Source organism: Portunus trituberculatus, chromosome 47 (assembly GCF_017591435.1).
Source record: "Portunus trituberculatus isolate SZX2019 chromosome 47, ASM1759143v1, whole genome shotgun sequence".
In the NCBI taxonomy this organism is placed as follows: domain Eukaryota; kingdom Metazoa; phylum Arthropoda; class Malacostraca; order Decapoda; family Portunidae; genus Portunus; species Portunus trituberculatus.
The window spans coordinates 26628250-26640749 of record NC_059301.1 but is presented as its reverse complement, the minus strand read 5'-3'; the positions used below and the strand labels follow the sequence as shown (position 1 = coordinate 26640749).

General features: G+C 40.0%; 2 protein-coding genes across 2 annotated transcripts in view; both read right to left on the bottom strand.

Annotated features, from left to right (window-relative positions):
* Nucleotides 1–12500, bottom strand: part of LOC123520716 (octopamine receptor Oamb-like) — a 271000-nt gene that overhangs the window by 186268 nt on the left and 72232 nt on the right. The window lies entirely within an intron of this gene.
* On the bottom strand, nucleotides 3840–4590 carry LOC123498173. Its single transcript, XM_045245340.1, has 2 exons — nucleotides 4422–4590; nucleotides 3840–4321 (listed from the first exon to the last, which is right to left on the bottom strand). Exons 1-2 carry the CDS (start codon nucleotides 4588–4590, stop codon nucleotides 3840–3842), a joined length of 651 nt encoding a protein of 216 aa, XP_045101275.1.

Sequence of the window (12500 nt, the reverse complement as noted above, 5' to 3'; positions counted from 1 at the left end):
ATTTAATTATTCAACATTATGATCTAGGATGGACCCAAAATTATTGTAATCTTAAGACAATGTATGTTATTTTGGTCAATAAAACTATTTATCTATCTGTCTGTGTGTGTGTGTGTGTGTGTGTGTGTGTGTGTTTTGATTTGCGACTCTATTCTGAAGCACTTCTACCCTGTACTCTGACTATTTTCTAAAGGCTTCACCTAGAAATGGCAATGCGTTTTCTTTTTCTCTGATTTTTAAGGTGGTTTTTATTATTCTAGTGAAAGATGAACAAAATTTCTAGATTATGAACATGGAAAATGCTCTTGAGAACTCTGCCAACTATCCATGTGGCGTTTTGAAAGCACTCATGGTGAGATGGCGAAGCGCTTCTAAATATGGATCTAAACTGACACGACTGACATGTTCATATTTTCCACAAGTGTCATTTCCCATTTTTATACGCTTCCTTAAATGAATCGGTATCGCAGCACGACTCCCGATAAGGCTCCGTGTCTTTCACTTCATCGAGCAGCAGTGGGAGGTTTTAACGGTCGTCCCTGCAGATCCTTCCTCGTATTTTTAATCAAGGGTACAACGAGGAGAAAGAGCTCTTGTCAGGAAGATGTAGTAGGTGTAAAAGATAAAGTACACCGTAGTTTGCTCTTGTATATATCTTAGGCTTTTTATTTGTTGGTATATGTTTCGTTGCTTATTTATCCAAGTCGTCAACTCTCAGGCGTCTCATTTCTCCTCCCTCTCCAACGCGCTATTAGCAAATATAAGCACTTCGTATATCGCAATGAGCATGGTTATCGTGATTTGCTGCAGGTGTTGGCCAGTATACTAGAGGGCTAAGTGGTGTGAGAAATGAGGATATAAATGTCTGCAGCGTGTGGGACAGCCGGCTAGGTGAGGAGAGGAGAGGAGTAAATGGTAAAGGAAAGTAATTTCGTGAGGGTCTTCCAAAGCGTTTGTGGCTCTTGTTGATCTTTTAAGGAGAACTTTTGTTTTGTTTTGTTGTGTGAATGCTGCAGGCGAGTGTGGCGGCTTTCATGAGACAGGGACGAGAGGAGAATGCAAATACCAGTGATGTCTTGGTGCTTCAGAAAGATGACCCAGACTGTGCAGTCGTTCTGGGGAAGGGGAGTCCCTTTAGTCGTTGGGGTTTTGTCGGGGTTTAGAGGTGGAGCGAGTGTTTCTGCAATCAGCCTATAATTCAATTTGCTGAAAATAAATAGGAAGGCAAGATAAACTACTGAAGTCATTCAGTGGTAAATGACTATGAATAAAACACAGCCTTCTATCACCAGTTTTCCCCATGTATTCCATCGCAGAGTAGCATGCACGTAAACATATTTACATTCATACTTGTGCTTAATTGTAAATGAAAAACTAGAGGTATATATTAAGTGTGTGTGTGTGTGTGTGTGTGTGTGTGTGTGTGTGTGTGTGTGTGTGTGTGTGTGTGTGTGTGTGTCTGTGTGTGTGTGTGTGTGTGTGTGTGTGTGTGTGTGTGTGTGTGTGTGTGTGTGTGTGTGTGTGTGTGTGTGTGTGTGTGTGTGTGTGTGTGTGTGTGTGTGTGTGTGATTCACCTCGGTCGTCTGCTGGTCACTCAGCCAGTCTTCCCCATTACGAAGCGAGCTCAGAGCTCATAGACCGATCTTCGGGTAGGACTGAGACCACATAACACACTCCACACACCGGGAAAGCGAGGCCACAACCCCTCAAGTTACATCCCGTACCTATTTACTGCTAGGTGAACAGGGGACACACATTAATTAAGAGACTTGCCCATTTGCCTCGCCGATTACCGAGATTCGAACCCGGCCCTCTCGATTGTGAGTCGAGCGTGCTAACCACTACACTACGCGGTGTGTGTGTGTGTGTGTGTGTGTGTGTGTGTGTGTGTGTGTGGCAGAGATAAGTGCAGAGCCTTCTAATGCTGTGCTGTTGGAGGAGCTGCGTTTTGTTCTAGGAAAGCTGGCAGAAAAAGGATTAGCTAAAAAAAAGTAGGCAGTATGTCAGCGAGTCGGGATGAAGCTTTCGATACATAACCAACAGTTGTTCCTGGAAACTACTGACAATAAGGAGCGACAATGTAACTTGGTAATGACTGGACTATCAGAAGATCCAGACGAAATCGGCGAAGCTGACAAGGAGGTCATCAAGGTGTTAGACGCAGCTGGCTATGCTGAATGTAGGAATATAGAGGGTTGGGTGATAAAGAGACTTGGACAAGCCAGCCAACGACTGTCGGAAAAATATCACTCCTTATCACCTTGAAGAACCAGCCGCAGAGGGATACTTTACTATGCAAAGCAAAGAATTTGGAAAATGATGCGGAGTAGCTGTCAACTGTGTACACAAAAAAGATAAGCACCCAGCTGTAAGAAGATAATGATATACCCGCCATAGGATAGGTAGGAACCATTGTATATAAGTATGTCAATCATTATAGAAATATGATGCAATCTTTCGTAATGTGTTGCAACACTTGTGAATGGTGACCTCGCCTTTTCCTTAAAAAAGGGGTTGCAGGTGCATCTTTATTTCATAAAATTAAACAATTAGTTGTTGCATTCATGATTGACCCAAATAAATAAAACAAATTAATATAATCTCGATAGGTAGGATGCATTTTATCTAGGTATCACTACCAGCGAGAAATAAATGTAATGAACAACACAGTACACCCAGCTGAGATTTTCCCTTGTCACATGACCGATGCCCTGTGTCAGCACCTTAAGGCTGGGAGCGGTGGGCACCGGCGAAGACAGCGTATAGTGGGCGACTGGGAAGTGTTGAGTGTGTGAAGTGTGTGTGCGTCAAAATTGGTGCTGCGGGAATTAAATGACTCTGTGAACTCAGTGACATTATGAACACTTTCCCGAGTTTAAAACACGCTTTCCGTATGTACTTGTACGTTGTGTGTGGACAGCACTTGTAAATTTGTATATAATATACAAACTTATTATGTTCTTCTATATATATATATATATATATATATATATATATATATATATATATATATATATATATATATATATATATATATATATCGTATCTGAACATTCACCAAGGAAAGACCTCACTACTGAAGAAGGGTCTAAGACCTGAAATCGCAATCTAATGAACATGACTAGATTCGGCGAAGTCATACAGACACTTGAAAAGAATATAAGACTATTATAAGATATAAGGAGAATATCTTAAGGAAAATAATCAATGCTCAATTAGCTAGCACTTTGAATGAGATATGCATTAGAGAGAGAGAGAGAGAGAGAGAGAGAGAGAGAGAGAGAGAGAGAGAGAGAGAGAGAGAGAGGATGTGCAGATAGGAAGAGTTTTATTATGATAACTGGCATTCGAAATTGCAGCGCCAGAATCTGGCTCACCTAGGACCAACTTCATAGATGGAACCGACTGTAGAGTCTCGCGAAACATAATTTTCTGTGGCATGATATTTTGTTGATTTTGAGTTTAGTGGTAGTTGTTGTTGGTGCTAATGGTGGTTATTTATTTATTTATTACTTTTTTCTCATTTTTATACAATTATATTTTTTTCATTTAACCTTGAATGTATTCCTTCATCACTCTTTATAATATATAAATTGAATGACAATTCTTGTTATTATGTACATGTATGGAATGCTGTTTTAATGTTTTGTTGATAAGCAAACTAAGTGTGTGTGTAATAACGATACTACTACTAATAATAATGATACGGTTTTTTAGTAATTGTAGTACATACATACTGAAAATGTGCATATGGGGATTGTGGGAGATTTAAGATTAGAACCTTAACTTAGCTGTTTATGGCTCGCACCATGGAGGGGATAGCACTATGATGATAACGGTCAGTTCCTGGGGCCTTGAGTGGCATGACCACGTTTGTGTCGTGTGGTATGGATTGGCAGGGGCGCGTTAAGGGGGAGGAGATTTCGTAGCCGTGAGTGGCGCAGCAGGCCTCTACCTATCTTGATGAGGGCCGCTTGGTGTCTGGTAGCCAGTGTGGGGAGATCGAGGGTAGATAGGGCGTGATCATAGTCAGTGTAGGCAGGGCCAAGTATGATTCTGCAGGCCCTCTTTTGGACATTTTCCAGTTGTTGCTGTTGAGTGCAGGTGAGGGAGGAAGACCACACTGGTGAGGCATACATAAGTTTGGGCAGGATGAAGGTGATGTATATCCCCTTTAACTCATCAGCTGGTGTGCCCAGTGACTTAAGTCTGCGCAGCATGTAGAGTCTGTAGGCTGCCGATCTCACTGTGGCAGTAACGTGTAATTTCCATGTCAGCTGATCGTCCACTGTGACTCCGAGCATCTTGGCTGACCGAAGTACTTGGAGGGGATGAGGACCCAGGGAGAGTTGGGGGCACTGCCGCCGAGGAGGTGCAGATATGCATTACTACAGTTTTGGTGTGGTTGATTGTCATCCTGCTTTCCGCCGACCATTCCTGCAGGCTGTTCAACGTTGTTTGAAGTGCTGAGTAGTCTGGGTTTTTGTTGCTGAGTGACACAGCCACGGTGCAGTCATCCACATACTTCCAGCGGTGAGGGGTGTTTGTCAGAGCGTCATTAATCAGTATCAGGAAACAGAGTGGACCCATCTTGGTGCCCTGAGGGACGCCACACGTTAGTTGTTGGTAAGAGGATGTGTGTTTCTGAAAACGTACAGCTTGCCGGCGTCCCGTGAGGAAGTCAGCCAGCCATGCTGTCAGGTGAGAGGAAGACCCAGACTGATAGCTTTGTTTATGACAACAGTGTGGTCAACTAGATCAAAAGCTTTCTTGAAGTCTACAAAAGCAACTGCTAGAGAGGTGTTCCGTTTGTCCAGGTGACTATGAATGAAGTCAAGGAAGCTGACTAGGTAGTGAGAGGTAGAGGTGGCTCTGATATTGCCAAATTGCTGAATGTCTAAGAAGGAACTGATTTTGTTGTATGCCCAGTCAAACACAAAGTCTTCACAGATGAGGCTAGGGATGGGTGTGATAGCGACTGACCTAAGATCATTTAGTGATTGCAGGCTGGCAGTTTTAGGGATGGGTGTGACAAATGATGTTTTCCAGTCGACAAGACATGAGTACCGTGAGAGAGATGCATTTATTATTGAGCAGAGAGGGGTGGCTAGTTCTGGAGCAAATTCTTTGTAAATCTTAATGGGTATGTCAGTAGGGGTGGTTGACTGAGGCTTGAGTTTCAGAATTCTCTTGTAGACATCCCTCACCTGGACAGCTGTAGGAGGGGAGGGAGCAGGGAGGTAGGCAGGGAAATTTGTTTGGGTAATGACTTGCTTTGGCTATCTTTATCTCCCGTATCACTTTGTTCCTTAGTTTCCTGTATTGTATGGGATAAGTATGGAAGGCCCAGTTCCTCTGCATGATGAGCCTTTTAATGTGGGGCATCATCCACGGAGCATCAGATGGGTGGACTGTGACGCTCTTTGCTGGGAAGTAGTGGTGGAAGGCTGCTGACGTGGGGAAGACGAAGTTGCGCCACTTAGTGAGTACGTTTTCCACTTGTAACACCTCATTCCAAAGGTGTTGTGTTACCCACTGTCCAAACAACCTGAGGGCAGAGTCAGGCATAGGTCGGTAGGTCTTGATGACCTTGGAGTGCGGGGGTGAGGTGGTGGGTGCAGGCGACCAGAGAATGGATAGGTGTGTGCTGCGTCCCACAGGGGGTAGGGGTTGGGGGAGGAGTAGTGATGATGTAGGTCAGTCATGATAAGGTCGAGTTTGGCTTGTTGGAGGGTGGGGAAGTCAACGACTTGGGTTAGGTGTAGTTGGTGTAGAATTTCACTCACATCTAGTCTGTTAAAATCTCCGCAGATAACCAGCTTGGCAGCAGGATATTTCATTCTGAGAGTATCAGCCGTGTTTATTATTGCTCAGTGAGTAGTTGTGTTGTGGGGGCACGTGGGGGCTGGTATGTAACACAGAGGATGATGGAGGCTGCGTCTCGGGGTGAGAGGATGGAGTCACTCGTACGCAGAGAGGCTGAGGATGGATCGGCAATAAACCGCCACGTCTCTTCTCTCTGATCCTAGATGGTGGAAGAGTTGAAAGTCTTGCATCATGCACACTTCCGGCACTATTTGCCACGCCTCAGTGATCGCCACAATGTCCGCACGGGTTGATCTCACTGTTACAATTAATTCGTCCATTTTGTTCTTTAGGGATGCCACGTTATAGAGAAGAAGGGATGGGAGATTAAACCACTGGCGAGGTATTTCCACTCGCATGTGTTTTCTTGCTTCTGCTTGCCGGTTTTGTCTGTTTCTGTCTGTCACTATAACCTTGATGGGACGAACCACACTTCTGCCGCCTCGTGATCCCCGATTCCGAAACAGTTTGAGTGTTTTTAGGCAATGGATAGCGTTAGGTAGTGGGTAGCCTACTCCTCGTCTGTATCGGAGGAGGTAGTCACGTTCGTAGCGGTAGGTTGGGATACACATTGTCTAGATTGCACAGATGCACATTCACTGTTACTGTTCAATAATGCCCAGAAAGTACACCATGGGGAGTTTGATGCTGAAGACACTAAGGCGGTTTTCACACCAAGGTGGCATGTTGCAGGTGGCAAATGACATGTGGCAATTGGCAAGTGACGAGTGACACGGTGATTTCAGACCAAGGTAGCACGTCGCCACGCGTCTCAGGGTGACAGTTCACTTCACAGTGTGCAAGATGGCATGATCGGATGAGGAGGTTATTGTTGCTTTGATTGGTACTATAGTCGCCGCAGAAGAAGAAAAAAATAGAAATTCCGGATACATCCGTATCTTAAAGATAATGTAGAAGCTCAAAGTGTTTATGTAGTTGCAAAGCAACTAGAGCTCGATGAAGAGAAGTTCCAGCTTTTGTACCGAATGTAGAAAGAAATTTTTGCTATCTGGTATTTTATGTTAAATATTTCATTGTCTGGAAGAGGCACATTCGTAGTTGTGCACGAGAGCACGCACGAAAGACAACTGACAACAAAAAAGACAACTGTGTCCTACACGACTACATGTCCCTCTCATAGGCAGTGTTGTCACATGTGCTTGCTCAAATCTGTCTAGTCTCTTGAAAAGTAATCAACACGTGCCATACATCCAAAAGTTTTCTTATTATTGTATATTTTGTTATCAAAATAAAAAAAGAAATATTAGTATATCGTTTAATTATATGTTTTGAAGTGAAAGTTCCATTAAAATTTGGCATCACAGTCCGGGGTGGCAAGTCGCACATTAAAAAATAAGGCCGCTTTCACACCAAGCTGGTACGTCGCACGTGGCAAGTGGCACGTGGCAAGTGGCAAGCCACGTGGCGTGCCGCTTGAAAATGAACATCCGGAAACATATGAAAACTTTCACATCGAAGTGGCGTGGCACGTGGCATGTGCCACGTGCGACGTGCCACGCAACTCGGGAATCGGATTTGACCGTTATTTTTGAATGTGCGACTTGCCACCCCGGACTGTGATGCCAAATTTTAATGGAACTTTCACTTGAGAACTTATCATTAGACAATGTAATATTACTTTTTTTTTTATTTAATAATAAAATATACAATAATAAGACAACTTTTGGATGTATGGCACATGTTGATTAGTTTTCAAGAGACTAGACAGATTTGAGCAAGCACAAGTGACAACACTGCCTGTGAGAGGGACATGTAGTCGTGTAGGACACAGTTGTCTTTTTGTTGTCAGTTGTCTTTCGTGCGTGCTCTCGTGCACAACTACGAATGTGCCTCTTCCAGACAATGAACTATTTAACATAAAATACCAACACGAGTCGTTCTCCATACTGTGACTGATATCACATAATCTTTGAATAGAAAAAGGCAGATGGAGAGGTAAGTCTGCCAATTAAAGGCTGTGCATATGTCCAATCACTTCTCCATTACCTGAACGGTATGCGATACTTAAATTTGTCAGTGTTTCAGATTTGATGAGTAATAATTCTCATATAAAGAAAAATGTGTAGTTATGTATTTGAGGTAATGAACACTTATACACACTTAATTCAAGATATTCTCTCTACAAAAAGAAGATCATTCTTTATAGCAAAAAAAATTGTAATGACTTTTTCGTTTCTGTACCGTGTGTTCTTTTGTCAGTAAACTAATTACTAACGAACTATACGTGTTTGTAGCAGAGTACTCGTAAAGTATTTACATATTACATTCAGCACAGCATTACATGATTATATGAGATAAAAGGTAAAAGACAGGGACACGAGTCCACGAATAGTTACAAGTACTCAGAGTTTCACCAGTGTACATCCTGTCAGCACACTAAATCCTTATGACTGTGCTTCCATAAAGGATAATACAAGGGATAATGATAAATCACTTTACTCCTTTTTAATTGTCACGGCTCTTCAGAAAGCTTAGTTAATAAAGACGTGTTAGAAGTTTAGAGCACACTTTCAAAAGGTACTTATGTTAGAAATAGCTTCAAGTGCCTATAGTTTGTTTTATATGGATTGTTGTATATATATATATATATATATATATATATATATATATATATATATATATATATATATATATATATATATATATATATATATATATATATAACTTATTAGGAGTCAAGGAATAGAATCCCTTGAAAATGTGAAAAAGTTCTTGGAAGTCCAGCTTTCATCGCTGTGGACATCATGCGTTAGTGGTTGTAAGCATCTTGGAGTATGTAGAGGTAGTTATTGAAGCTTTAATGGTCTTCTGTGTCGACACTTGCTGTAAAATGTCGCTGGCTTGCCCTCAGTTACTGTCAAAAAAGTTTTCCATTTTGTTATTATGATAACATTAATCGCACAGTATATATATATATATATATATATATATATATATATATATATATATATATATATATATATATATATATATATATATATATATATATATATATATATATAGAATCCCTTGAAAATGTGAAAAAGTTCTTGGAAGTCCAGCTTTCATCGCTGTGGACATCATGCGTTAGTGGTTGTAAGCATCTTGGAGTATGTAGAGGTAGTTATTGCAGCTTTAATGGTCTTCTGTGTCGACACTTGCTGTAAAATGTCGCTGGCTTGCCCTCAGTTACTGTCAAAAAAGTTTTCCATTTTGTTATTATGATAACATTAATCGCACAGTATATATATATATATATATATATATATATATATATATATATATATATATATATATATATATATATATATATATATATATATATATATATATATATATATATATATATATATATATATATATATATATATATATATATATATATATATATATATATATATATATATATTTATTTATTTATTTATTTTTTATTTATTTATTTATTTTTTTCTTAATGATTTTAGCTAAATGCTCCAATCTGCCTCTCCTGGGTTACATTCACATGCATAAATGAAGGATATTGCTTTTCAAATGGATTAGCAGTTTAGTAGCATGATGCACCACACCACTTTACATAAGAAAATTATACCAAATATTTATGATATACAGTCATAAATATGAGAAGATTAATTTCTTATAGATATTACAGCTTAAAGGCTTTTGATCCACTTACAGCTTTATATGTCTTCTCCACGATATATGCCTCCTACCTTCAATATTATCCACAGCAAAACCATTTTGAATAGTGGTCAATGATGGGGAGGAAAATGTTTGTGAAAAGTAGTGTTGGAATTGTGGTAAATCCGTGATGATTAAAACGGAGCTCGCACAGAAAACAATGAGTCATGATATTGGCTTATTGAAATGCGACATAATAGATGTGTCTGAATGAATTGGTGGCCTCTTAACACCAATTAATGAGAAAGCAGAGGCTGTGTAAAATAATGAAAATAATGAGTGAAATAACAATAAAAGAACACACGTCTATAATAGATTGGAAAACAGTAAGTTAATAGAGTATATGTGTTTAATAGTTGTAATTAAACTGAAAAGTAATGGAAAACATGTTCCTGAAAGAGCCAATGAACATTGTACAGACACATGAACACACTTAAGAAATTCAATGAAGGACATCTGTAATAGTAATATGAAGAAAGGTATGTTTCTGATAGTCGTCATTATAATTAGAAGTAATTGAAAATATGTTTACAAACCAACCTATGAACATAGTTACATATTCAAGTATTTTTTGCATATTCAGTCACCCTCACTCAACCTTAAACTTCACTGCATGTACTTCGTTCCCTCTCAGTATCGTTCATTTGCTTTACCATTCTCATTAGCATTACATAGTACGACAAGTAGTTCGAAGCAGCTTCATTTCCTGTTAACATTGCGCAGCAAGCTGTCAAAGAGTAAGATTTACAGGAACACAGTAACGTTCGAAGCTTCTCCATTTCCTAGAAGTAGTACCGCCAACTTAAGGATTATACGAATATTCTTAAGAAAATATTAATAAAAATATTTTCTTTCGGCTTAAGAAACATCTATTAGCAATCATCAATGTTTTAATGTATAATATTTTTGCACCGTTAACTGTCAAGCTCAGGCTTGACATCTGCGTGGGCTGGCCCAGTACATGATTCGGCGGGCCTGGAGCCGTCACTTGCAATGCCGGCATAAGAGATAGGCGGTGCGTCATGTTTTATCTTTCCGTTGGGTTTCATATAAATATTTCAAGTGCTATTCGCCAGTTTTAGGAACGTTTCTATGAACTCAAAAGAACATTTCACATACGTAGAATGTCTCTGTTTTAACGTTAGAACATTTATAGATTACCAAATTCATATGTTGAATTTCTTTGTGGTTTTGGATGCTGAAAAAAATACTAGTAAAGAAATCTTTTCAAAATACAAATAATAAAATATAACTAGAAGAAAAAATTGATAGAAGTGAAATGTTAATAAAGTCAAATATTAATATCTACACACTGTTCCTATGAACACAAATGAATATTTCATATACACAGAATGCCAGTTTTATTAAATAAAGAAAATATCTACATTATCATATAAAAGTTATAGAGATAGACCTGAAAAATAAAACCCATCGATATCATTGTCGTTGTTGGCCCTGGAACTTTCTCTTTCTTCGTATTTTCACTTCTATTAAACAATAAATGACGTGGACATTTTTATTAGAGTACGCAATTTCAATGTAACGAAAACGTCAACTGATGGAGAACGAACACTATCTTTCTAGGGAGGTGAGAGTTAGACAGATTGTTTCATGACAGGGCGAAGGGCGTGGTCTGCCTTCTGATGACCTCCCTCGAGACCTGAGTCTTCTTCCACGCCCTTCTCACCCTCCTTCATCGCCTTTATTCCCGCCTTGCTCATAAAGGAGGAAAAAAGAGAAAGACCGTGGCCATCGTACCCCTGACGCCTCATCCTATCAGCATTGAAACCCTCTCTCGTTAACAGATCCCACCCCTACTCATCCTCTTCCCTCCCCCGCACCAACTCCTGCTCATCCTACCCGGCACCATTGCCCAAACTGTATCCACCATATCACCCCTCGTCCTAACAGCCTCTCACCTCTCGCCTCCCCCGCACACTAACCGACAGTATTATCAGAAAAGTTACAAATAGAACAACCTTGTATAAACTGATAATGGTAAGAGTGAGCGAGTGGACCAAGCCCGCAGCTCCATACGTATATTTTTCGCATGCATACATAGTAAATGCATGCATACTCGTGCGTATATATGTGAGTTGAGTAGTGAAAAGGCCACTGACTTATCAAATACACAGAGGGAGAGGTAGGAACATATGTAAAAGAAGATAAACAAAAAGAAAAGTGAGAAAAAAAATGCCTAGCTGTAGCAAACTGCGCAACGGAAAACATTATACTCGTTCTCTCTTTCTCTCTCTCTCTCTCTCTCTCTCTCTCTCTCTCTCTCTCTCTCTCTCTCTCTCTCTCTCTCTCTCTCTCTCTCTCTCAGTAATTGCAGATAATATCAGAATTAGTTTTGCTTATATATTGATCTATTTTTTCTTGAAAATATTATTTTTTTTACATAATGCACTTCGTTGAAAGCTGCTGAAACACATTTTGTTTCATTTTCAGCACAATCGTGTGTGTCGGGTGTGCTTGTGGCTGGGGGTGTGGTACGTGGGTGGAAGGATTGTGGGTAAGAAGGTGGGTGGGTTTTGGGTGGGTGAAAGGGATGGGTCGTGTTGGTGGCTGAGTGGGTAAGAGTGTGAGTGGGTGGATGTCAGAACATTCACGCCTCTGTATGTGCACGCGAGGGGACGTTTGTAACCCAAGGTTTTATGACAGAGTATCATATTTTAATGTATGCTATTAGCTTTGTATTTTCTCGTTGAGGCTGCCTATTGCATACTCTTTCCCTAGAGCTTATTTTATTCTTTTTTTATTTTAAGAAAGAAACGATACCAAATTAGAATTCACTTCAAGAAGAGAACGATGTAAAATGAGTGTTTGAAAAATCTGAGATAGTTCCGTCTTCGATAAAAAAAAGAGACATTTCGTTTTCCCTTATTCAACACGTTTTCTTTCTCCTGTCGTCGAGGTTAACGAAAAATGGGATATACTGTATGAATGGAAAATAT

What these genes read in the sequence shown, in the direction of transcription:
- LOC123498173 (XM_045245340.1), bottom strand. Translation starts at nt 4,590, where the DNA reads ATGGGTCCACTCTGTTTCCTGATACTGATTAATGACGCTCTGACAAAC. An exon ending in GCAGGAATGGTCGGCGGAAA is followed by an intron (nt 4,322 to 4,421) that starts GCAGGATGACAA and finishes ATCCCCTCCAAG; the next exon opens with TACTTCGGTCAGCCAAGATG.